The 27,707-nt window shown below is 43.3% G+C and overlaps 1 protein-coding gene across 1 annotated transcript in view; it reads left to right on the top strand.

Annotated features, from left to right (window-relative positions):
- The window catches only part of fgfrl1a (fibroblast growth factor receptor like 1a), a 57,878-nt gene that overhangs the window by 12,999 nt on the left and 17,172 nt on the right, over nucleotides 1-27,707 (top strand). Inside the window, exon 3 of the mRNA XM_080840758.1 lies at nucleotides 10,714-10,986. Within this exon, the coding sequence (XP_080696884.1) occupies nucleotides 10,714-10,986 (273 nt within the window). The remainder of the gene's footprint in view (nucleotides 1-10,713; nucleotides 10,987-27,707) is intronic.

Genomic DNA, 27,707 nt, shown 5'->3' with positions numbered 1-27,707 from the left:
GGATGTCCTCTAGCTACCGGTCTGTGCCGCTCTATCCTCCACAGATCCTCTTTCAGAGTCCTCACCTCCTCCCTTAACTCCTGGTTGGCCTGTTCCAGCTGCTTGACTGCCCGGCAAAGTTGTTCAACCGCATCCATGCTTGGGTGGCTCATTTGGCTCTGGAGTTGCAGCAAGTTGTTGTTGGTTTCTTCTTTGAAGGTTATGTAGTCCTGTTCAAGTTCAACCAAGGTGTCTCTGTCCTTTAGTGCCAGGGGAAACATAGGTCTTTGGGCCTTTGTCATTGGATATGACTGTGGTGGGATCTTGTTGTCTATCTTGACTGTTTGAGCTTGTTTCAGCTCCTGAAGAATTCCCTGTGGTCTCTATTTCTGGATATTTTTTGTGTTTCAGAGTATTGCTTTTGATCTCTTTGAACTTTCTCTGAAATTGTGTAAGACTCACTTCGGATCCTTGTACCATAACAGTCCCGTTGTGATACAGGTTAACTGTAAGTTTAAAGTCCAAAGCCCCCAGGAGTGTTATTTGTCTTCCTTTGCTTATTGCTCCCTTCCTCACACATTTCCAAGCAGCACAGAGGGTGGTGTGCCATGCCGTGGGATATTGTGTGAAGAAAAGGAGGTTACACAGGACTTTGTTGTCATCAGGTCCCTTGTAGTCCGAGATAAGGACCTCTGGATATGTTTTCATTATGTCTTCTTTCATGTTTTTCTTATCTTTAGCTGATTTTATATTAGCAGGAAAGGTTATTAGCAACTCATCTTCATTTTTGAATGATGCTTCTGCTCTTGTCTGGTTTACATCCCTTACAGTGTCCATTATGATGTCATGAAGTGACTGCCCAAACCAATGAAATTGCGTCCTTAGGTTTAAACCCCCGTTTTTGCTAACATCATTGGTTACTGCTGGAAAGGAAATGTCCTTATTTGGATTAGATAACGTTGTGTGAGAGCTATAGCGCTTTCCAACGGTACCAAACATGTAAGGAATCAGAAAGCCGACACACAGCACGTTACGTTAGAATGCTAACTTTCCTGGAAACCTATGAGAATGCTGACGCCGCGAACAGACAAAATGTGAATAAATATACACATTAATGTATAATTAGGATATTTTCTTTATGCTAGTATGAAAGATTACATGTTTAAGGAGTGAACTAGCTCAAAATCTCAAAATTGACCACTGCTGAAAAAACGATGTTTTTGCCTGCCGTGTCTCGCCTTAAACACACCAATATTAAATGTGGCAGGAGCTCAGGAGGAATTATAGTTTGGTTCAGAGAATCTTTTAAAAAGTACATTCACATTGTGTCGAAGGGACCATCACATTTATGGATCAAACTCTCAAAAGAGCTCACTTTCTCCGATCATGACACATATTTATGTGCCTTGTACATTCCTCCTTATGAATCACCATACTACTCCGAAACCTCATTTGAAAACTTAAAATCAGAAATTATTGCATTTCAATCAATTGGTAAAATCCTCCTAATGGGAGACCTAAACGCACAAACTGGTAACGAATTAGATTTTACTGACCCAGCTGGCCTTAAATATATTGATACCCTCCAACAAAACACCATTGTGAGTACACATAGACTGACCTTTGATAACATACTAAATAAACATGGCAAGGAACTTTTAATAATTTGCAAAGACCTTGGCCTTTACATTGTCAACGGCAGAACAAGGGGTGACTCTCTGGGCAAATTCACCTACTGTTGATGCCACAGCTGCCTTTGTCTGACCATAGCCACATTACTATCAGTCTTAAAAAAAATCCTAACAGCCTTCAACCAAAAACAATACCAGTCTTACACCCACTCCCTGCAAAATATGCATGGAGGAATGAAAATTCAGAACAATACATAACGCAACTAAACTCCATCCAAGTTGAAAATATGATTTACTCCTTCCTTTTCACCAAATTTGAAAACAGCAGGGAGGACATCAATTTAGCAGCCGAACAAATGACAGAAATACTATTAACTGCAGCTAAAAGGTCATTAAAAAAAGTCAAACACACCACTACCAAAAACAAGAATTCAAACAAAAACAAATGGTTCGACAAAGACTGTAAAAAATTGCGAAAAGAAGTGAGACTAAGTTCAAACAATAAACACAGAAATCCTGCAAATGAAGAAATTCAAACACAATATCTTAACACCCTTCAGAAATACAAATTGCTTCTAAGACACAAAAAAAATGACCATATACATGCCCAACTCAAAGAAATGGAGGACGCATTAGATCATAACTCCTTCTGGGAACACTGGAATAAGTTTGATAAAACTAGAAAAGAAAAAGTCATCCCATTAGTTGATGGTAGAAAATGGACAGAACATTTTGCAAAATTGTACAAAAAGGGTAACCTAAATTCTGAGCAAAAAACCTTAAAATCTCAGTTAGGAAAACTTGAAGAGACAGAAAAGGACAGGCTAAATCAATTAGATACCACTATAACATCATCAGAATTGAACTTAAAATTAAAATCCCTCAAGAACAAAAAATCATGTGACGTTGATGGAGTGTATAACCAAATGCTGAAACACAGCACTCCCAAATTTAGAGAGGCAACTTTGAAATTATTCAATTTAATCCTTGCCTCTTTCCAGAAAAATGGAAGGTGAGCCACATCACACCAATTCATAAAAAAGGTGACAAACTTAATCCCAATAACTATAGAGGCATCTCACAGGGAAGCAATTTAGGGAAATTATTCTGTGGCATCCTGAACAACAGAATAACAACATTTATCCAGAACAATAATATAATAAATTCATCCCAGATAGGCTTTTCTCAAAACAACAGAACAACTGACCATATATACACCTTGCACACAGGAACACATACAAAATGTTAAAAAAAGGTAAAATATTTGGCTGCTTCATTGACTTTAGCAAAGCTTTCGACTCAGTATGGCATGACGGACTTATGTTGAAGTTAATTGATAGTGGAATTGGGGGCAAAACGTATAACATCATCAAAGATATGTATAAAGACAATAAATGCTGTGTAAAAATTCACAACGGACTAACAGATTATTTTGATCAGACAAAAGGAGTTCGACAAGACTGTTGCTTCAGTCCAACCTTATTCAATATATATATAAATGGTTTGGCCTCAACAATTGAAAGATCTTCATCCCAAGGTCTTAAACTTTTACACAAAGAAATTAAATGCCTGCTTTTTGCCGACAATCTCCTCCTACTCTCCCCTAGTGCAGAGGCGCTTCAGGAAAGTCTGAATATTGTAAACGAATACAGTCTTACATGGGCCCTTCCAATTAACCTGGATAAATCAAAAATCATTGTATTCCAAAAAAGACACTCAAAACACAATAATAATTACAGCTTCACAATAGGCGAAGAAAAACTGGAACAAGTTAAAAAATATTGTTACTTAGGACTAATGATTTCTTCAACTGGACTTTTTGATGGAGCAATAACTGATCTAACGGAAAAGGCAAGAAAAACCTATTACATGCTCAGGAAATCCCTACTAAAATATAACCCCCCCCATAAAACTCTGGCTGAAACTTTTCAATACAATACTTAAACCTATACTGCTGTATGGAAGTGAAGTTTGGGGAACTAAATTTAAAAATAAATTGGACTCATGGGACAAAAGCCCCCCCGAAGTATTCCATTTGGAATTCTGTAAAAACATATTAGGCGTAAACAGAAGTTCCCCCAACATAGCATGTAGAGCAGAGTTGGGAAGATACCCACTCCTTCTTGACACTCAAAAGAGAGCAGCTAAATTCTGGAACCATCTTCAAACATGCAAGCCAGACAGGCACCACCACACTGCTGCCCAACTGAGGGATGAACACCCAGAGAGAGACCCCTACAACTTCCTTGTCCAAAAACATGGGCTCAGCATGAAAGACATTAGCATTGCCTCTAGGCTAAGAAACTTAAAAGAAAGCAATATCCTATAGAATATTTTATTAAATGCTGGAAGAACCAAATTAAAGAGTCCAGCAAATTAAATGTTTATAGAACATTAAAAAAGGAATACAAATTGGCACCATACCTTACCCAAATCAAAAATTATAAACAAAGAATTATTTTGACAAAATACAGGCTCAGCGACCATAGTCTCGCAGTGGAGAAGGGGCGGCACAGACAATGCTGGGTGGCTCCCGAAGGGAGACTATGCGTCCACTGTAATATGAACGCTGTCGAAAATGAGCCTCATTTTCTTACGGAATGTGCAAAGTACCAAAATATAAGAAATGCATATTTCAACCAATTTGAAAACATCCACCCTGGTTTCATCAACCTAGATAACCAACAGAAGCTGCCATTCCTCCTGGGGGAAATTGAGACATGTATCTTTTTGGCTTCTGAATATGTGCAGTCCTGCCACATCCTCCGAGAGCAGGCCATATCACCTATAAACATAGGCCTGAACTCAAAGTTTATTTTTATATCTATTATTTTTTTATCTATTCTTCTCTATTACTGTATATGTTTTTCTTTTTTTCTTTATGTAATTATTATAATTAATGAATTGTAATGACTTCTTTTATTCTATTCGTTTTATTTGGTATTTACATAATTTATCTGTTCCTGTATTACCAATTCTTATTTTTACTATTGTTATTATTATATTGTTATTATTATTAGTGCTTTGGCAACAGTGTATCGTACATTCATGCCAATAAAGCCATTTGAATTGAATTGAATTGAATTGAATTGAATTGAATTGAATTGAATTGAATTGAATTGAATTGAATTGAATTGAATTGAAATTGAAATTGAATTGAGAGGGAGTGGGAGAGGACAGAGGGAGTGAGGGAGAGTGAGAGGACAGAGGGAGTGGTAGAGGAGAGGACAGAGGGAGAGAGAGAGGGAGTGGGAGAGAGTGAGAGGACAGAGGGAGTGAGAGAGAGGACAGAGGGAGTGAGAGAGGACGGAGGGAGTGTGAGAGAGGACAGAGGGAGTGGTAGAGGAGAGGGAGAGGACAGAGGGAGTGAGAGAGAGGACAGAGGGAGTGGTAGAGGAGAGGAGAGAGGACAGAGGGAGAGAGAGAGGGAGTGGGAGAGGACAGAGGGAGTGTGAGAGAGTGAGAGGACAGAGGGAGTGAGAGAGAGGCCAGAGGGAGTGGTAGAGGAGAGGAGAGAGGACAGAGGGAGTGTGAGAGGACAGAGGGAGTGTGAGAGAGTGAGAGGACAGAGGGAGTGGGAGAGAGGACAGAGGGAGTGGTAGAGGAGAGGGAGAGGACAGAGGGAGTGGGAGAGGAGAGGAGAGAGGACAGAGGGAGTGTGAGAGAGTGAGAGGACAGAGGGAGTGAGAGAGAGGACAGAGGGAGAGAGAGAGGGAGTGGGAGTGGGAGAGGACAGAGGGAGTGGTAGAGAGTGAGAGGACAGAGGGAGTGAGTGAGAGGACAGAGGGAGTGGGAGAGAGGACAGAGGGAGAGAGAGAGGGAGTGGGAGAGGACAGAGGGAGTGGGAGAGAGTGAGAGGACAGAGGGAGTGAGAGAGAGGACAGAGGGAGTGGGAGGGAGAGAGGGAGTGGTAGGTCAGAGAAACTCCTATTTCACATTCCACGGCCCTTATATGCAGTTTGTCACGGAGGCAAGTAGAAGGCACTTATGCTCTCCAGCCAGCGCCTCTCTAAAACACTGGCCTTAGTATGGACGCCTTCAGGTTTTGTCAGTGTGTGCCAGTGTTGAATACTGGCAGGTTTTCCATGAGAATGTAAACATGGAATCTCTGGTGGTGATAATGAGAGGGTCTAGTTCTGCCCTTTGACACACTTCTCACTCCCTGCAATAAGAAGAACAACTTTCACTGGCTCTGGGTGTCAGCTGGGTGCATTGGGAGTTATTAGCCAGTTTACTTTTTTAACAGGCTATCCTTTTTAGCAGGCTATCTTTTTGAGTCCATTAGTTTACTTTTTTAACAAGCTATCCTTTCCAGTCCAATATATTTGGGGAATGGTCTTACATCAATTTCTGTTCACTGCACTTGAGTGAAAAAAAGTCTGTTCACATTTCCACACTCATGTCCACAAAGTCTAAATGGTCTGAATGTTTTCATTCGTTTTCAGTTGTTCTTTTTTCCAGAGTGTTGCAATATGTTATAATTATTTTGATAAATTCTCACAACCCAATAAATAGTTAAGAGAAGATATACTGTATACATGACAGATGATGGCTGTTGAAAAGGTTGTTTGGTAATTACATTTTTGGGGTTTGATGAATAAACCAATTCAAAAAATCAAGCAAATTGCATGCATTTAAACACATAGGTTAACTTAATGTAATACACAGTGCTAAGTGTTTTGATATGTAAGGCTAGGTTAGTTGTTTTGAAATGATAAGCTAGGTTAGTTGTGTGTTATGTGCTTGCCTCCACACTGCACTTGAGAGAGAACAGCATTAGGAACATTAAAGTCTGTGGAATCTGCTGACTTGTTGGCATGGCAACCTGATCCGTTCGCGGCCCCCACAACTATTCCAGCTCTGGGCCTCAGATTCCCAGAACCTGTAGAGACTCCTCCGTCTGAGCAGAACCAACCAGAACCTGTAGAGGCTCCCCCGTCTGAGCAGAACCAACCAGAGTTGAGTTTCAGAACCTGTAGAGACTCCTCCGTCTGAGCGGGGCCAGAGTCGAGATTCAGAACCTGTAGAGGCTCCTCCGTCTTAGCGGCTCCAATCAGAACCTGTAGAGACTCCTCCGTCTGAGCAGAACCAGAGTTGAGTTTCAGAACCTGTAGAGGCTCCTCCTTCTGAGCAGAACCAACCAGAGTAGAGATTCAGAACCTGTAGAGACTCCTCCGTCTGAGCAGAACCAACCAGAGTAGAGATTCAGAACCTGTAGAGGCTCCTCCATCTAAGCAGAACCAACCAGAGTAGATATTCAGAACCTGTAGAGACTCCTCCGTCTGCGCAGAACCAACCAGAACCTGTAGAGGCTCCTCCATCTGAGCAGAACCAACCAGAGATCAGAACCTGTAGAGACTCCTCCGTCTGAGAGGAACCAACCAGAGTAGAGATTCAGAACCTGTAGAGGTTCCACCGTCTGAGCGGCTCCAATAAGAACCTGTAGACATGGCCGGATTAACCATATGGGCAACTGGGCAACTGCCCAGGGGCACCAAGTCTCCAGGGGCACCAAGCAACCGAAGTATTTTTTCTATAAAAAATAAATGTTTTTTTTTTTTTTTTTTAAATATATATATATATATATATATATATATATATAATAAAAAAAATATTATAAATGTAATTGCAATAATACAGTACATTTGGGACAACAGTGACCCAAAACATTACTCACGTTAACGTCCCTAACCGGCTAGCTAGTTGCTGCTCTCTGTGTTGCACAGTCATTTCACAGTAACGTAGCTAGGATTCTTAGAAAGATAACAAAATCGGCCAACAATTGTAGTCGAGGTGGATGTGAACACGGTAACGACAGTTAGATTGAACGACTTTGGTTATTAGCAAGTCATCTGAACGAGAACATTCGACCAGCAACTTAGCTTGTTAGCGTATTCGGTAGGCACAGCAGTTCAGCCTGGTGGCGAATTAATGAGGTTAGTTTACTGTAACGTTCGCATGTCGGTTCACGCACGAGATGCTTTCAATTGGGATGTTTTGGGTGCCAATAAGTGAAATTAACTTAAGAAGATGTACAAAGTTTTGAAAGTTGGCTGGCTATGAAACTAATGAAGTTAGTGTGTAACTAATGTGCCTCCCACAATTTGTTTTGTACATGTGCTCATGCTCTTTTCTGTGTAGATTATAGCAGATTTAAGTACCAAATGTAAAAGTATAAACTTTCTTATGATTTAGACAAATAATAAACATGTTGAGATTAGTAATGCTATTTCATTAAGGTAAACAAAAGATAAAACAAAAGTTCTGCACTATATTAAGTTATGATTTCTAATAACATGAATTTACATTAAACATAATTTACAGCATATGAATTCATTACTTTGGCAAGTTAGCTTGTAATACAGTGCCACTTGAAAGTATGTGAACCCTTTGAGCACTTAAGAGTTTTCTGTTGTTTAACCATGATTTTTCATTTTTTTCATCACCAATTTTCCAGAGATGAAATGTCAGGTTTATGTTTATCATTTGCATGTACGAGAACATTTTCATGTTGTTTTTTGGCTAAAAAACTACATGAAACATGGAATTAGTGTATTTTCAAAAGTAAGTGCATTGGTAAAGTCAAGCAGGTAACAGATTCGGCGAAACATATTTGGGTTCTAAATTAGTCAATTAAGCAAACCAATCAACTGAGACATCCTTAGAAAAAGGGTTGGGCAACACAGATTAAAAGAGAGAGGAAACCAACCAAACTACTGTAGTGCCACGGTGTACCAACACAGATCAACAATGCAGAGAGGAAACGAGATATCCGAGAACATCAGGAAGAAGGTTCTGACAGCCCATCAGTCTTGGGAAAGCTATAAGACCATCTCCAAAAGATTCCAGCTCCATCCATCCATCCGAAACAAATAATTTAGAAATGGAGGGCATTTGGACAGATGAGTCCGAGATGGCGTCTGATTGTAGACCCATGTACATTTACCCCAGATGCTGCCAGAGAGGTCCGAAACTCTTTAAAGGTGATGTGTGGGTTGACTTTTACCTGATTTATTCTTCTTCTGGTGCTTCTTAGTGATGGTCTTGATGGGCGTCCACTTCTAGGCAGAGATGCAGTCATGTTGAATGCCCTCCATTTCTAAATTATTTGTCTTGGATGGATGGATGGAGCTGGAATCTTTTGGAGATGGTCTTATAGCTTTCCCAAGACTGACGGGCTGTCAGAACCTTCTTCCTGATGTTCTCGGATATCTCGTTTCCTCTCTGCATTGTTGATCTGTGTGGGTACTCTTTTAATCTGTGTTGCCCAACCCTTTTTCTAAGGATGTCTCAGTTGACTGGTTTGCTTAATTGACTAATTAAGCACCCAAATATGTTTCACAGAATCTGTTACCTGCTTGACTTCACCAATCCAGCTGGGGGTTCACTTACTTTTGAAAATACACTTATTCCATGTTTCATGTAGTTTTTTGGCTACTCAAACAATTTCCTCTAAACAAGTACATGCAAATGATAAACATAAACCTGACATTTCATCTATGGAAAATTGGTGATGAAAAAATGAAAAATCATGGTAAAACAACAGAAAACTCTTAAGTGCTCAAGGGGCTCACATACTTTCAAGTGGCACTGTATAAGTGGGATAATTCATTGGGAGCAAGTGAGTTATGGAAAATAACCGCATTTCAGGGGGGTAAACGGTTGCTCCCAGTGCATTATTCCTTACATAGGTTACATCAACGTATGGAAAATGAAGTGGAGCAGTAGTAAGCAAAAAGTATGTAAAAAAAAAACCAATGAAGTCAAGTACAGATACTCAGAAATAATATTTGAGTGCAGTTATAAAGTATTTCTACTCAAGTACCAATACACCCCTTTTGGGTATGGTTTGTGTTCTGCAGGGTGGGGGTAGGTGGGCACCAAAGAGTCAATGTTGCCCAGGGGCACCATGAAGTCTTAATACGGGCATGCCTGTAGAGACTCCTCTGTCTGAGAGGAACCAGAGTAGAGATCAGAACCTGCAGAGACTCCTCCGTCTGAGCAGAACCAACCAGAGTAGAGATTCTAGCGCACTGTGTTCCCCACCAAACATCCATCATTGACTTTGGAGTTCTGTTCTTTGTGAGTGTGTTAATACCTTACCGTACGAGCCACTATGTCATCCCCACACACTTGGAAAGATTTATATGTTTGCACACACACCTTGTCCATATCCCTAGAACCATAGAAACAGAGTCATTCATTCAAATATCACAGATGGATTTCCTCTCCTCTCTTCCAATGTGTCTGTCCTTCAATATGAAAAGTCCACAAGAGTGTAAGGCTGTTGTTATTCCAGTGAGCTTCACTTCTGAGTGCTCTGCCATCAGGCTCAGAGGAAGACACACACACACACACACACACACACACACACACACACACACACACACACACACACACACACACACACACACACACACTAACCCAGGACCCAATCCACAGGGCTTTTTCAAACAGGAGGCTGAGGAGTAGAGCACTCGTAAATCTGGGTAGAGTGGGCGTGCAGGTCTCCAGGTCTGGGAACACACACTCACACACACACACACACACACACACACACACACACACACACACTCACACACAGGTCTCCAAGTCTGGGAGAATGAGATTTCAATCTGTGCCGTTTTTAACTTGGGATTGAAACCTGATGAGAAATCCAGTTGCAAAGGGTAAGAGAGATTCCTGTCACAACATTTTTTTCTTCACACTTTCAGCCCTCATTTGCAAAAAAGCAAGCCAGTCAATAGCCATAACACAGCATGGTTGAGCTGATGGCTAACGGAGGGAAAGAGAGAGACAGTATGGAGTATAGATAGAAGTTAAAAAGATAATTTATTCATGCACAATGAAGAGAGTGGGAGAGAGAGCTTTTACCTTTTACAGAGCTTTTGAAGGCCTTTTACTGAGCTTATGAAGGCCTTTTACTGAGCTTATGAAGGCCTTTTACAGAGCTTATGAAGGCTCCTTCAGATATTACGATAAACAAGTCATAATTTTCCATGGAAATGAATAGTGGAATCTTCATGATTTCAACATTCTACAGTTAACAGCTGGATTGTGCGATCTCCTGTAACCCGATATCTGACCTTTGACCCCTCTTCAGGTCCTCCTCGGATAGCTGAGAAGGTCGCTCATCGTCAGACGGTGCACGTCGGCCGCACCCTGAAGCTCCTGTGCCCCGTAGAGGGTGACCCGCCGCCCCTCATCATGTGGACCAAAGATGGCAGGAACATCCACAGCGGGTGGGTGCGGTTCCGCGTGCTGCAGCAGGCCCTGAAGATCAAGGAGGTCGAGGCAGAAGACGCCGGAACCTTCATCTGTAAGGCCACCAACGGATTTGGCAGCATCAACATCAACTACACACTCATCGTCACAGGTGAGACCCTTTACCTGCTACACCTGACACACACACCCTACATCAACTACACACTCATCGTCACAGGTGAGACCCTTTACCCACTACACCTGACACACACACCCACCCTGGCACCATCATCTGTAAGGCCACCAACGGCTTTGGCAGCATCAACATCAACTATACAGGTGAGACACAAACCCAACTATACCTGACACACACCCAACTACACACTCATCGCCACAGGTGAGACCCTGACACACACACCCAACTATACACTCATCGTCACAGGTGAGGCCCTTTACCCCACTATATCTGACACACACACACCCAACTACACCCTTATGGTCACAGGTGAGACCCTTTACCCCACTATATCTGACACATACACACCCAACTACAGCCTTATGGTCACAGGTGAGACCCTTTACCCCACTATACCTGACACACACACCCAACCAGGGCCGTGTCTAACGAATGGGCTGACCGGGCTGTAGCCCCAGGCCTCGCCGCTAGGGGGGCCTCCGGTCGCTGAAGGTCAAATGACAAAAATTAATAAAAAATAAAAAAAACGAGCGAAAATGCCGGGCCAAAGGAAAAACGAGAGCGGAGCAAAAAAACGAAAATTACATGAAATAAAAAAGGAAAGAGCGAAAGAATTATTACAGAAAACACCCAAATTAACCAACATGTGGAGGAGTAATCAGCCCGCTGTAGCAGCTACCACCAACAAAGATACAACTGTCAGTGAGGGAGAGCAGCCAACAACCACTAGCCAACTAACCAGCCCAACTAGCCAGTCTGCTAGCAATAGTGCTACAATCTCTGAGGAAACAAGTGATGGAGAAGAAGCAGTGGGTAATGTAGCAGATGAGCCTGTTGATTCTGAGGCTGGGGCGAAAACAGATATATCAACAGACATTGCCTGCTGGGGAGAAGTTAATGAGGAGACGCAAAGCTATTGGGTCGGAAAGGGAATTGAAGCACCCACACAATGTCAACATAAAGATGTCGATTTTTCGGCTTCTGAAAGGAGCTATAAAAATCAGAAGCGATGTCTGAGCAAAACATTGTTCTGTCGCTCGCTCAGAAATGGAGAGAAGGTGGCAAGAGAATGGTTGTCTTACTCCCCATCTACTGGAAATGTGTTTTGTTTTTTTTGCAAACTATTCAGTAACGATTCGTCCGCTTTCACGCACGAATTCTCTGATTGGAAACACTCAGTTGACCGAGTCGAGATGCACGAAGCGGGTCAGCCCCACAGAAAGGCTGTGCTTACTTGGCTTGCGCGCACCCAGGTGTGTGGGATCGACGCGGGCCAGCAGGATCAACTGAAAGATGAGGCGAATTACTGGAAGGAGGTATTGAGGAGAGTTGTGGCCGTGATAAAATTTCTGTCAGAGCGTGGGCTCGCTTTCAGGGGAGAAAATCAAACTCTGGGCTCAGTGCACAACGGCAATTATTTGGGCATCTTAGAGTTGCTGGCCATGTTTGACCCTTTTTTGGATGAACACTTAAAACGTTTTGGAAACAAGGGGCGGGGGACACCCTCATATTTGTCATCGACTGTATGCACTGAGTTTATTGCACTCATGGGCCAGCGAGTACAATCAGAGATAATAATGCAGCTTCAACACGCAAAGTATTTTTCACTTATTGTGGATTCTACACCGGATGAGTCACACTGACCAACTAACATTTGTGGTGCGTTACGTGTCTCAGGAGGGCAAGATCTTTGAGAGATTTTTGAAATTTCTGCCCATTTTTAGCCATACAGGCGAGTCCCTTTTTGACTCAGTCACAGGTGTGCTTCAGGACATGCACATAGACATTAAAAATTGCAGGGGACAGTGCTACGACAACGCGTCTAACATGGCAGGTGCGTACAAGGGATTGCGTGCCCGAATTCAGGAAATACACCCACTTGCTGATTGGATTCCATGCGCGGCCCACTCCCTGAACCTTGTTGGGGTCTGTAGTGTGGATTGTTGCCGTGACGCCAGCTCTTTTTTTAGGCTAGTTCAATCCATCTTCACTTTTTTCTCAGCTTCGCCTAGCCGCTGGAAAATATTAATGGATGGACTGGAGTCTAACGAGAACAAGCGCATGGAGATGGTGAAGGGACTTTCATCGACGCGATGGGCAGCACACACCTGGGCTACAAAAAGCTTTCCGTTTAAATTTCAAAAATATCCACGACACTTTAAACGAGATAGCAGAAGACGACCATCAGAAATCAGCCGCACGAGATGAGGCGAAGTCTCTAGCAAAAAAATGTAATAGATTCGAGACAGCATTCCTCGCCATCATATGGGATACCGTGCTGCAAAGATTTGACATCACAAGCAGGGCCCTGCAGACGGTGGAGTTGGACCTAGTTACTGCTGTGGAATTGCTCCAGTCCCTCATAGACATGTGTCCAATTTACGCTCCCAGTACAAACACTTGGAATCCCAGGCCAAATCGCTATCACTGTCACAGCAGTACACTGTGACTCGACAGGTGAAGCGCACCACCCCGGCCGATGACACAGACGAACCAACCCTTGTGTCCAATGCGGGAGAAAATCGCTTTCGGGAGACATTCTTTGTCATCATAGACAAACTGATCAGTGCATTACAACAGAGACACGCAGTGTACAAAGGAAACATCCACCTACTTCGGATTTCTAACGCAACTGGACACATTGTCTCTCAGTGAAATACGCGAGAAAAGCGTCAACCTGCAGGCAAAATACCACGAAGACCTGGCTGAAGATTTCCCTGATGAACTAGGACAGTTTTTGCATTTTGCACTTCGGATCTACCTTACATTGCCTGTCAGCAATGCCAGCATTTTCCAAACTTGGAATTATCAAGAACAGGCTGAGAACGACAATGTTGGAGGAGAAACTTAACAATCTGACTTTGATGTCAATTGAGCACGACATGCTGGCCCATATGGACTTTGAGGAGCTCATTAATGATTTTGCACGGAAGAAGAGCAGAAGACGTGCCTTCTGAAGTCCCTTGGTGAGTCATGTTTGCCGCGGTGGCCTCCTCTATATGACCCAGCCCCATTAATGTGTAAAATAGTTTTAGCTTGTTTGTGTGCACATTTCAAACAGTTCACCCCAAATATGTTGCATCGTACATTCCTGCCTATCTTCTTGTTTGGGGTTTGTTGTGCGTAACCGGACATGTACCAGGGCGTTACTCCCGGAGTAAATTAACCATTCAATGCCCAAACCGTTTGAGCCATAGCCGGGGCCTTCATTGACCTTTGTTTAATAGCCTACAATAGGCCCTACGTTGTTTTATAGTTTTTGATGAGTTTACAAAAACAGGATGCATTTCTATAAATTAAGTAACTTTCAAAAAACAGTTAATTTATGTTGTCTGGGCCTAACTTGCTGTACTTGATCACAAATGCATTGTAGGGCCTATTACTTTTTCTGTAATGATTTGCCAAAGTCACCAAATCACCAATTTCATACTTTCTTTTTTCCTACATTTTCAAATAGGCCAATTCAGATACATTTTGTTTCCCCATCCTCATTCTGTCAGCTTTGTCAACACTACTGCAATTATAATAAAGCTACCCTTGAATTGAAATTAATTTAATTTAATTGAAATCTTATTACCAGTTCACTTTAAATAGTCTGTCATAGATTGGTAGGCCTACTGTGTACGCTGATGTGTCCAGGGCCGGATTAACACTTTCTGAGGCCCGGGGCTTATTACCCGGGTGAGGCCCTTCATATCATGATGTTCTGACGCATGACCTAACACAAACCCACTGACACATCAGCGTACAAAACAGCTCAAACGGTTTGGGCATTGAATGGTTAATTTACTACGGGAGTAACGCCCTGGTACATGTCCGGTTACGCACAACAAACCCCAAACAAGAAGACAGGCAGGAATGTACGATGCAACATATTTGGGGTGAACTGTTTGAAATGTGCACACAAACAAGCTAAAACTATTTTACACATTAATGGGGCTGGGTCATATAGAGGAGGCCGCCGCGGCAAACATGACTCACCAAGGGACTTCAGAAGGCACGTCTTCTGCTCTTCTTCCGTGCGAAATCATTAATGAGCTCCTCGAAGTCCATTTGGGCCAGCATGTCGTGCTCAATCGACATTAAAGTCAGATTGTTAAGTTTCTCACTGCATGAAATGTGGGATTTACGACAGTCTTTGACCCTGTGTACAGTGGCGGTTCTAGGATTTTTCTGAAGCAGGGGCCACATTGGGGCCAAATGTAACCTTCAGGGGCCAACAGTGTCATCACCATCTGATATCCAGTGATGACGCTGCTTAAATAAACATCAATTTGCGACAAGGCAATACACACATACTGACAGTAAAGAACATCTACTTCTAGTCAACTATCCAAAAGCAACAATGAATAACTCAGTATCCCTTTTGAAACTGAAATAAAAAATCATGAATCAGTAATTGTAATATATATATATATATATATGTTTTAATTCAGTGTGCATAAAGGGCACATAAAACACACAAAACATAAAAGATAGCGACAGCTTTTAACTCTAGGCCTATATACAACAACATATTCTCTCTCTCTCTCACTCACACACACACACACACACACACACACACACACACACACACACACACACACACACACACACACACACGCACACACACACACACAACAGCTTCTCCTTCTAAGCTTTGTTTATAGTCGCTAGTCCTAACAAGGTGGCAAAAAGCATGTATACACCTCTCTCTCTCTCTTCAGAAAAGAAGAATTCTCCAATTGCCATGCTTTGCGCTAAAACGCCTGACAAATTAATTCAAGTCCAATGACTTGGCCCGTCGAGACTCAACACTTAGCACACCCAAGTGACTCGAGCATTGTACACAAATAAATAGCCTAGGCAATGCACTGCAATTCATAGATACACATAAGTTTGAAATTCATCCAGCTAGGAATGAGAAATGTGATTCGGAGATCGCATAGACTACTTGCTAAATCATTTAGAATTAGCAGCATTGTTCTTTTTAACTTGCGCTTGCGAGTTGACACAACAGTAGCAGGCTATCCCTGCATGTCGAAGGTTAATTTTTCCTGCTTAATGAAAATGCAAGCCCATATCTAATGATATTAGCCTATTGGTGATGATCGACCTCTTTCAAAATACCATGCACCTTAATTTAGTTTCTCTTACCTCGCCATTCATCTGTCTACTATGATATGTCTGATGAAGTGCACCATTTGAGATTCACTGAAAACAAACACAGAATATCGCGTGGCTATCTGATTGATTGACGTGATTTTCAGCCAACCAAAGTTCGTTTTGGTGGTCACCAAAGCCTTAAGACCCACCCCATGTGTATTTTTAACCAACCAGAGTGAGTTATATGCTGCATTCGTCATGAAAACAGCACGTGTACAAAATGCTGCGCTACGCAGCAACCGGCAGGAACAGAACGCTTCTTCTTCTATTCACTTGTATTAACGCAACTGGCGCACTGCCACCAACAGTTTAGAGGTGGAACTGCAGCAGTGATCATTTAATTCTCCGCTTGGTTTTCCGCTTGGTTTTCTCGCCAGGTGATTGGCAGAACAGGGGCCAATCAGGGGCCAATCAAATTAGAGGAGGGGCCTCGGCCCCCCTGGCCCTGCCTCTAAATCCGCCCCTGCCTGTGTATTGCCGTAGAAGCCCACATTGGTGTGAAAGCCCCCCCACCCCTTCCCCGTGGCCAGGCTAGGTTTTGTTATGTTAATTAAATTGACCTGGATTGAAAACAACTCCCCGATTAGCTAAATTTGCGTCTGGATGGAAAGGTGTTATCTTTCCCCATCCCACCCATGCTAAGCCATTTCTAGCATAACATGCGATCTACCGTGGAAAACAGAAGGCAGGCGATTTTTTTATCAGTTCTCACCACACAACGACGTCTCATCTTTGCTCCTTGAATGTCCAGTGGTGTAGTCCAGTGTATACGCAGGTATACGGAGTAGGCTATACCCACTTATTTTTCAAAACAGGGTGTTTATCCTGTGCTGTATGAATAAATAAAGAGTATGCCCACTTCTCCAGGGACCACTCCACCACTGTGAATGTCGATGTAATGGTATGGTGTTATTGAAACTTACTACGTGTAAAAAAGACTAGAAATTGAACGTTTATTATTCGAGTCTAAAGTTTCTAATGTTGCCTCGGGCGCCTTTACGTGAACATAATTAAAACGTCACATAATTCCACTAAACAATTCCCAATTCGCACGCTCCAGTAACAGAACAGAAATACCCCAGAGGAGGGAGGAATGATAAACCAGGTACTTGGTCGCACCGACGAGCTAGGTTCTCACCAGCAAAGGTGGCTAAGCGGATAGCACCATTAGGTAGGCTACACAGTACCACTAACCTGAAGAGCGCAGGTTCAAATCTCGCGAAGCTCGCGTAAAATCTACCTGAAAAGACACAGGTTAGATATTTACGAGTGGCAAACAAGTCCCAAGTTGCAAAATGACTATCTCAATATCAGAGTAAGCCCGACTCTGTATAATTACATGCCAAAAGTGAATCTCAAGAACATTACAGAGAGGAAGCTCCGGAATATGAGTGGAACAGCCTCGAAAGTACATTGGAAGCCTCGAAGTCTGAAACTGAAAGGCAAAGCAAGAATCGTGATATCCCCGAAATCAAAACCCTGTGAAGACAGAACTCTGAAAACGGAAGGCGAATCAAGAAATGTGATAACCCCGGAGCAAAACCCTAATGACAGAATATTAATTAAATTATCATCGTGTACATTTTAATTTTGTTTTTTATGGGGCAATAGCTGTAAATGGGAGGGGATACGTTTTGTCAGTTGAAAGCTGACCTATACAGAATCTCATTCCGTCTCATCACAAGACGTTTTAATTCAATTCCTTGTCGTTTTCAACCAATGGCTGCAGCAGGGTGTGTGTGGCTAGACTGCTGACAGTCAATATGCTAATAAGAGCATTTCGCACCTCTGTCAGCGGGAGGTGAGAATGCTAAACACATCGGCTCCCCTCCCCTCGCAGGTTCCTTTCCGGGAAACACCAAATTCGTTCGTATGCGGCAGACGGATATTTCGGGGGAATGTCCGCGATCAGCCAGGAATGGTGATCATTCGCGGCTGTATCACAGCGTATACGGGCCCGATAATCTTGCTTTTCGTGCAGTGTCTCCTCCAACATTGTCGTTCTCAGCATGTTCTTGATAATTCCAAGTTTGGAAAATGACCTCTCCCCGCTGGCATTGCTGACAGGCAATGTAAGGTAGATCCGAAGTGCTATGTCGACATTTGGAAAAACTTGTTGTAGATTCCTTTCTCGAATGAATGACAGTAGGTTCATCGGCTGCCTGTTTACAGTGGAGACTTTTGCAAAATGCAAAAACTGTCCTAGTTCATCAGTGAAATCTTCAGCCAGGTCTTCGTGGTATTTTGCCTGCAGGTTGACGCTTTTCTCGCGTATTTCACTGAGAGACTATGTGTCCAGTTGCGTTAGAAATCCGAAGTAGGTGGACGTTTCTTTGTACACTGCGTGTCTCTGTTGTAATGGACTGATCAGTTTGTCTATGATGACAAAGAATGTCTCCCGAAAGCGATTTTCTCCCGCATTGGACACAAGGGTTGGTTCGTCTGTGTCATCGGCCGGGGTGGTGCGCTTCACCTGTCGAGTCACAGTGTACTGCTGTGACAGTGATAGCGATTTGGCCTGGGATTCCAAGTGTTTGTACTGGGAGCGTAAATTGGACACAAAGTCTATGAGGGACTGGAGCAATTCCACAGCAGTAACTAGGTCCAACTCCACCGTCTGCAGGGCCCTGCTTGTGATGTCAAATCTTTGCAGCACGGTATCCCATATGATGGCGAGGAATGCTGTTCGAATCTATTACATTTTTTTGCTAGAGACTTCGCCTCATCTCGTGCGGCTGATTTCTGATGGTCGTCTTCTGCTATCTCGTTTAAAGTGTCGTGGATATTTTTGAAATTTAAACGGAGAGCTTTTGTAGCCCAGGCGTGTGCTGCCCATCGTGTCAATGAAAGTCCCTTCACCATCTCCATGCGCTTGTTCTCGTTAGACTCCAGTCCATCCATTAATATTTTCCAGCGGCTAGGCGAAGCTGAGAAAAAAGTGAAGATGGATTGAACTAGCCTAAAAAAAGAGCTGGCGTCACGGCAACAATCCACACTACAGACCCCAACAAGGTTCAGGGAGTGGGCCGCGCATGGAATCCAATCAGCAAGTGGGTGTATTTCCTGAATTCGGGCACGCAATCCCTTGTACGCACCTGCCATGTTAGACGCGTTGTCGTAGCACTGTCCCCTGCAATTTTTAATGTCTATGTGCATGTCCTGAAGCACACCTGTGACTGAGTCAAAAAGGGACTCGCCTGTATGGCTAAAAATGGGCAGAAATTTCAAAAATCTCTCAAAGATCTTGCCCTCCTGAGACACGTAACGCACCACAAATGTTAGTTGGTCAGTGTGACTCAAATCCGGTGTAGAATCCACAATAAGTGAAAAATACTTTGCGTGTTGAAGCTGCATTATTATCTCTGATTGTACTAGCTGGCCCATGAGTGCAATAAACTCAGTGCATACAGTCGATGACAAATATGAGGGTGTCCCCCGCCCCTTGTTTCCAAAACGTTTTAAGTGTTCATCCAAAAAAGGGTCAAACATGGCCAGCAACTCTAAGATGCCCAAATAATTGCCGTTGTGCACTGAGCCCAGAGTTTGATTTTCTCCCCTGAAAGCGAGCCCACGCTCTGACAGAAATTTTATCACGGCCACAACTCTCCTCAATACCTCCTTCCAGTAATTCGCCTCATCTTTCAGTTGATCCTGCTGGCCCGCGTCGATCCCACACACCTGGGTGCGCGCAAGCCAAGTAAGCACAGCCTTTCTGTGGGGCTGACCCGCTTCGTGCATCTCGACTCGGTCAACTGAGTGTTTCCAATCAGAGAATTCGTGCGTGAAAGCGGACGAATCGTTACTGAATAGTTTGCAAAAAAAACAAAACACATTTCCAGTAGATGGGGAGTAAGACAACCATTCTCTTGCCACCTTCTCTCCATTTCTGAGCGAGCGACAAAACAATGTTTTGCTCAGACATCGCTTCTGATTTTTATAGCTCCTTTCAGAAGCCGAAAAATCGACATCTTTATGTTGACATTGTGTGGGTGCTTCAATTCCCTTTCCGACCCAATAGCTTTGCGTCTCCTCATTAACTTCTCCCCAGCAGGCAATGTCTGTTGATATATCTGTTTTCGCCCCAGCCTCAGAATCAACAGGCTCATCTGCTACATTACCCACTGCTTCTTCTCCATCACTTGTTTCCTCAGAGATTGTAGCACTATTGCTAGCAGACTGGCTAGTTGGGCTGGTTAGTTGGCTAGTGGTGGTTGGCTGCTCTCCCTCACTGACAGTTGTATCTTTGTTGGTGGTAGCTGCTACAGCGGGCTGATTACTCCTCCACATGTTGGTTAATTTGGGTGTTTTCTGTAATAATTCTTTCGCTCTTTCCTTTTTTATTTCATGTAATTTTCGTTTTTTTGCTCCGCTCTCGTTTTTCCTTTGGCCCGGCATTTTTGCTTGTTTTTTTTATTTTTTATTTTTTATTAATTTTTGTCATTTGACCTTCAGCGACCGGAGGCCCCCCTAGCGGCGAGGCCTGGGGCTACAGCCCGGTCAGCCCATTCGTTAGAAACGGCCCTGGATGTGTAAGTGGGTTTGTGTGAGGTCATGCGTCAGAACATCATGATATGAAGGGCCTCACCCGGGTAATTAGCCCCGGGCCTCAGAAAGTGTTAATCCGGCCCTGCACCCAACTACACCTGACGCTCACACCCAACTATACAGTCATCGTCACAGGTGAGACCCTTTACCTTCTACACCTGACGCCTGCACCCTCCACTGCACATCTGTCCATGTTAATGCCCATAATCCTACCCTGTATTGTATTACTTAGGTGGACCTACCAGTTAAATGAGCACATGTAGATGACACTTAAAAATGTAAGCGGCCATTGCCCTTGGCTGAGGTGTCCACTGTCAATTCAAATGTGTTACAGTCACACACACCTATACAGTTTCTCCAATTCAAATGTGTTAATGTTACACCTCATATCTCCAATTCAAATGTGTTACTTTAACACACTCCTATATCTCCAATTCAAATGTGTTACTGTAACACACTCCTATATCTCCAATTCAAATGTGTTACTGTAACACACTCCTATATCTCCAATTCAAATGTGTTATTGTAACACACTCCTATATCTCCAATTCAAATGTGTTACTGTAACACACTCCTATACCTCCAATTCAAATGTGGTACTGTTACACTCCTATACCTCCAATTCAAATGTGTTACTGTAACACACTCCTATACCTCCAATTCAAATGTTTTACTGTAACACACTCCTATATCTCCAATTCAAATGTGTTACTGTAACACACTCCTATATCTCCAATTAAAATGTGTTACTGTAACACACTCCTATACCTCCAATTCAAATGTGTTACTGTAACACACTCCTATATCTCCACTTCCTGAGCTAATTGCTATTTATTTGGTCAGTGCTTCTACATTAGTAATTGCTTCAGCATGTGTGTTGAGGAATACCCATGCTCTGTGAGAGGCGAGCGGAGCAGAGAGACCTGCTTTTTGAAGTGTGTGTGCGTGTGTGTGCGTGTGTGTGTGTGTGTGTATGTGTGTGTTTGTGTGTGTTTGAGAGAGGCGAGCGGAGCAGAGAGACCTGCTTTTTGAAGTACTGAGGCTCAGAAAGAAATGAATGTCTTAAAGCGCAGGACTTTTTCCCTGAGTTGTTTCAGGAAGTACCAAGCATGAGTGCAATGGCTGTCCAATCACACACACACACACACACACACACAGACACACACACACAGACACAAACACACAAACACACACACACACACACACACACACACACACACACACACACACACACACACACACACACACACACACACACACACATGAGTGCAATGGCTGTCCAATCATTCAAGACCTAATTTGGTAGCGTTCCTCACGGAGACCTCTGGCTTAGTCTTGTGACTCTACACCCCCACCCTGTTCAAGACATACACAACCATGCCTTTTCTCACACACACATCAAACACACATCACACACACACACACACACACACACACACACACACACACACACACACACACACACACACACACACACACACACACACACACACACACACACACACATTAATCCTAATCCTCTCTCCTGACCATGAGTGGGAGAAAGAACGTAACCAGACAAAGAAAAAAGAATGTTAAACATAATTACGTTTAACCCTGAATGTTCCAGTGGAATGAGCAGAGGGGAGTTCCACACAGATGCATTACATAGGGATTATTGACGGGGGGCTGAGAAGGTCTCGGGGTTACCGTGCACATTCTAACGGCCCAAGTCAGATCTCGAGGTTACCGTGGTTACCGTGCACATTCTAACGGCTGAAGGCAGATCTCGGGGTTACCGTGGTTACCGTACACATTGTTACGGCTGTGTTGTTTATAAACTGCCTCATACATGTGCGGTCTTTGTGGATTCTTTCAACATCAAAACATGATGTTGTTGAGTAATCAGGAACCCTTGGCTACGCTTACAGAAGAGACACCAAAATAGGGAAAGAAAGAAATCTGTTTGTGTCCAAAAAGTGAGAGGTGTGTTTCAGTACCGTTAATAGAATGTGGTCAATGGGAATAATTGTGAAATGACTCACTTAACAGCCGTGTGAAATACAGGGCTGGCCATTGACTAACAGAGTATATACTGCATAAGGTACACACTGCATAAGAGTGCATACTGTATCAGAGTGCATACTGTATCAGAGTACATACTGCATAAGGTGTGTTAAGGAAGCACATTGCATTTTTGCATGAAGTTGCATTTTAACAATGGTCTTTGCACTGTAGTTATACTCTAATTTAGTTATACTCTACTATAGTTGATATGGCCTGTCATTTTGAAGAGTTTTATGAGAAAAAGAACAGGTAAGGTAGTAAATACTCAAAAATGGAATATTGGACTGAAATAAACCAACTTGGGGTTTGCTCTGTGTGAAGTGCGTTAGTGTTGTGTGTTTAGTTAAGGCTGATGCTGATATTGGATTATTTTAGTCAGTGCATGTTGCACCATTGTCACAGCCTGCAGAGGGAGAGAGAGACGGAGGATGAAAGAGAGAGAGAGAGAGAGAGAGAGAGACAGAGAGGATGAAAGAGAGAGAGAGAGAGAGAGCGAGAGAGAGAGGGAGGGAGGGAGAGACAGAGAGGATGAAAGAGAGAGAGAGAAGAGAGAGAGAGAGAGAGAGAGAGAGAGAGAGAGAGAGGGCGGGAGAGACAGAGAGGATGAGAGAGAGAGAGAGAGAGAGAGAGTAACTGATTGGTCAATGTTATGCTGTATAACTGCACTGAGATATTCCTTTTAGAGATTAGAGATGTACAGTACTGTGCAAAAGTTTTAGGCAGGTGTGAAAAAATGCTGTAAACTAAGAATGCTTTCAAAAATGGAAGTGTTAACAGTTTATTTTCATCAATTCTTCATAAATTAACAAAATGCAGTGAAGGAACAGAAGAAAATTCTAAATTAAATCAATATTTGGTGTGACCACCCTTTGCCTTCAAAATAGCATCAATTCTTCCAGATACACTTGCGCAGTTTTTGAAGGAACACGGCTGGTAAATTGTTCCAAACATCTTAGAGAACTAACCACAGATCTTCTGTGGATGTAGGCTTCCTAAAATTCTTCTGTCTCTTCATGTAAACCCAGACAGACTCGATGATGTAGAGATTAGGGCTCTGTGGGGGTCATACCATCACTTGCAGGACTTTCTGTTCTTCTTTAAGCTGAAGATAGTTGTTAATGACATTGGCTGTATGTTTGGGGTTATGTTCCTGCTGCAGAATACATTTGGTGCCAATCATACGCCTCCCTGATGGTATTGCATGATGGATTAGTATCTGCCTGTATTTCTCAGCATTGAGGACACCATTCATCCTGACCAAATCTCCAACTCCACTTGCAGAAATGCAGCCCCAAACTGGAAAGGAACCTCTACCATGCTTCACTGTTGCCTGCAGACTCTCATTATTGTACCTCTCTCCAGCCTCCAGCGAACAAACTGCCTTCTTCTACAGCCAAATATTTCTAATTTTGACTCATCAGTCCAGAGCACCTTCTGCCATGTTTCTGCACCCTAGTTTCTATGTTTACGTGCTTAGTTCAGTCACTTGGCCTTGTTTCCTTGTCGGGGTAGAGCTTTTTGGCTGCAACTCTTCCATGAAGACCACTTCTGGCCAGACTTCCCCGGACAGTAAATGTCTGTACCTGGGTACCACTGGTTTCTGCCAGTTCTGAGCTGATGCCACTGCTTGAAATCTTCCGATTTCGAAGGTAAATAAGCTTGATGTGTTTTTCATCAGCTGCATTAAGTTTCCTTGGCTGAACACTGCGTCTACGATCCTCAACGTCTTCTTCAAAAGAGCTGGAACTGCACATTTTGAAACCCCTGTCTGCTTTGAAATCTTTGTCTGGGAGAGACCCTGCTGATGCAGTATAACTACGTTGTGTCTTGTTGCTGTGCTCAGTCTTACCATGTAAATGGATAAAAAATAAACATTTATTGTTTACATTTTTCAAAGCATTCTTAGTTCATAGCATTTTTTCACACCTGCCTAAAACTTTTGCACAGTACTGTAGGTTCGATTTCAAAGGAGGAAATGGTAGAACACCTGGCTCACTACATTGAACATACGTAGATTATTACTTCCACACGTGGAAATATATGACTTACCTGCTACTTTTGTGTGAGGCTACAAAACATCAAAACATCAAAGTATTCAGTGAAGAAGGTTTGTTTCAAAGACTAGTACAACATGTTAGGTCTATGTCACTTTCCATTTCGTATTGATATGTGCATAACCACTTTGTTAGTGACAAAACAATCCTAATGGTTGTTGAGTCTGTGGTTAAGATAATTCTGGTTTGGGGATGACCTACAAACAAGTGCTATGCTGGCAACTCATGGCGTTGTTCTCAGTGGAGGAACTTGGAGATGAATATAAGGAGGTCCATGAGTGGACGGTGAGCAGGGCCAGGTGTTGTCCCAGTGACCATTCCCAGGTGAGCAGGGCCAGGTGAGCAGGGCCAGGTGAGCAGGGCCAGATGTTGTCCCCAGGTGAGCAGGGCCAGATGTTGTTCCCAGGTGAGCAGGGCCAGATGTTGTTCCCAGGTGAGCAGGGCCAGGTGAGCAGGGCCAGATGTTGTTCCCGTCCCCAGGTGAACAGGGCCAGATGTTGTTCCCAGGTGAGCAGGGCCAGATGTTGTTCCCGTCCCCAGGTGAGCAGGGCCAGATGTTGTTCCCAGGTGAGCAGGGCCAGATCCCTAGGTTCCGTGAGAAGCAGCCGTTGGAACTGCCCTTACTAAGGATCTGCGTTGCATTCATTAATTTGCCTAAGATCTGCATTCATTGCACTCAGACCTAACCTTTTATAACTGGCTCATGGTTAAAATATAGATGGTTAAATATAGAGATATACTGCCAAACTAAAGAAAGAAATGCAGGACATAAACATCCCCAGGGAAAAAGTCCTGCGCACAGATTTACGCCATTTCACTCTTTCGCTCTGTTTATGAAACTTGAAACTTTAGATTATTATTATATATATGAAGTTCAAGTTTCATAAACAGAGTGAAAGAGTGAAATGGTGTAAATCTGTGCGCTGTTTGCTGGAGTGAAGCAGCACAGGGCTCAAACACACCCCTTCCTTTCACGTCCTCTCGAGGAGTCTGAATGCAACACACACACACACACACACACACACACACACACACACACACACACACACCCTTCTTTCACGTCGTCCTCTGGAGGAGTCTGAATGCAACAGCTGCCAAGATGAGATCAGCGCAGGCGGCAGCTGCAGCCTTTCTGGCAGAGCGCTCACTCCCACTGTCTGCCCACCTTTGATGAGCCCACATACACACACACACACACACACACATACACACACGCACACACACACACACACACACACACACACACACACACACACGCACACACACATACACACACACACACACACACACTCACAGGGCTCTGCTTGTTGTCTAATCTCTTTGTTTGCTCGTCTCCAGGCTCCCATGGCAGCTGTAGCCCCAGTCATATGGGGATGTTTATGTCCTGCAAGCATGTGTGTGTGTGTGTGTGTGTGTGTGTGTGTGTGTGTGTGTGTGTGTGTGAGTGAGCAGACGTACGAGGGCAAGCTAGAGGTTTACTTTAAATGTAAGAGTTCTTGAAAAGTATTTTGGGATTAGTATTATTATTCCATTAAAGGCATGGTCTGTGATTCAGCCAGTTGCTCTTCATGGTCCCCAGGTGTCTGGTCAGTGATTATAATCACAGACTCCTCCCCCAGCTGTCTGGTCAGTGATTATAATCACATTCTCCTCCCCCAGCTGTCTGGTCAGTGATTGTGCATAGAAATGTCTCCGGTGTGGCTATGTACATGGGGCGGCGCCATAAGCAGTCCCAGCTAATCAACACGTGTGCTTCTGGAGCACGGAAGGGAGGAGTGCAATTTGATTGGCTCAAATATCATCAACCTTTCATCTAACTGAAAGCAAATTGTAGACTCTGCCTTTAAGTAATCTTCATTCACCCCGTGTGTATATAGACAAGTAGACATTCTCCTATAACAGTATATGTACATTATTCAGTCTGTCAAGGACAACTTGCTAAATGGCAGTCACCTTTAGTCATTGTTTTTCTACTCTGCGTCCTGAAGCCTTCTCAGGTAACTGACAGTCAGTAATTACTAACTGACATGCTCTTCCCACATTCCTGTCCATCAGCCTGTGTCATTGAAAGCTTCTTCCTTCCAATTTTCAATGTTGGTATCTCCTTATTTATGGCTCTATGCTCTCCATACATCTATACTCTGATGGCGTGTTAGTAACGTACAGGATCTATACTCTGATGGTTAGTAATGTACAGGAACTATACTCTGATGGTTAGTAATGTACAGGAACTCTGATGAACAGTCTCTGAGTAGGTCCAGTAATCACACGTCATCCTTTTTAGGCCGTTGGGTGGGCTGGGTGTAAAGACCCTTGGCACTTCTAAATGTATAAGCACATAGCTCTGTGAGAGCGTGTGAGAGTGTGTGAGAGTATGCAAGAGTGTGTGAGAGTATGTTAGAGTGTGTGAGAGTGTGTGAGAGTGTTTGAGAGTGTTTGAGAGTGTGTGAGAGTGTGTGAGAGTGTGTGACAGTGCTTGAGAGTGTGTGAGGGTGTGTGAGAGCATTTATGTTCATGCTTTGCATGAATGCAGAAATGCACAGGTAGAAAACTGAAACTTAAATGAAAAGAGGTATTAAGTATGTCTGCAGGTCCTCATTGGAAGCTTGTCCTCCTGCTTCCTGTCTTCCTGCTTGCCTTACCGTGACACAAGCGTGACATAAGCCACATTCTACAGCTGTCAGGAGATAGAATGTATGAAAACAGATCAGATTACAAAACTAGTGCTGCAACCATCTTGGGCCCCCGGAATATCCAGTGATACAATCTGGAAACCCTCACTAAAGTCACTGGAGTCACGTATTTCATGTTTTAGTAAAGTGTTCCCTGCAGTTATATGTTCCTTGCAGTAGAATACAGTATATGTTCCTTGCAGAAGAACACAGTATATGTTCCTTGCAGTAGGAC

The sequence above is a fragment of the Sprattus sprattus genome, assembly GCF_963457725.1.
Source record: "Sprattus sprattus genome assembly, chromosome: 6".
NCBI lineage: Eukaryota > Metazoa > Chordata > Actinopteri > Clupeiformes > Clupeidae > Sprattus > Sprattus sprattus.
This window is presented reverse-complemented; position numbering and strand designations above follow the sequence as displayed.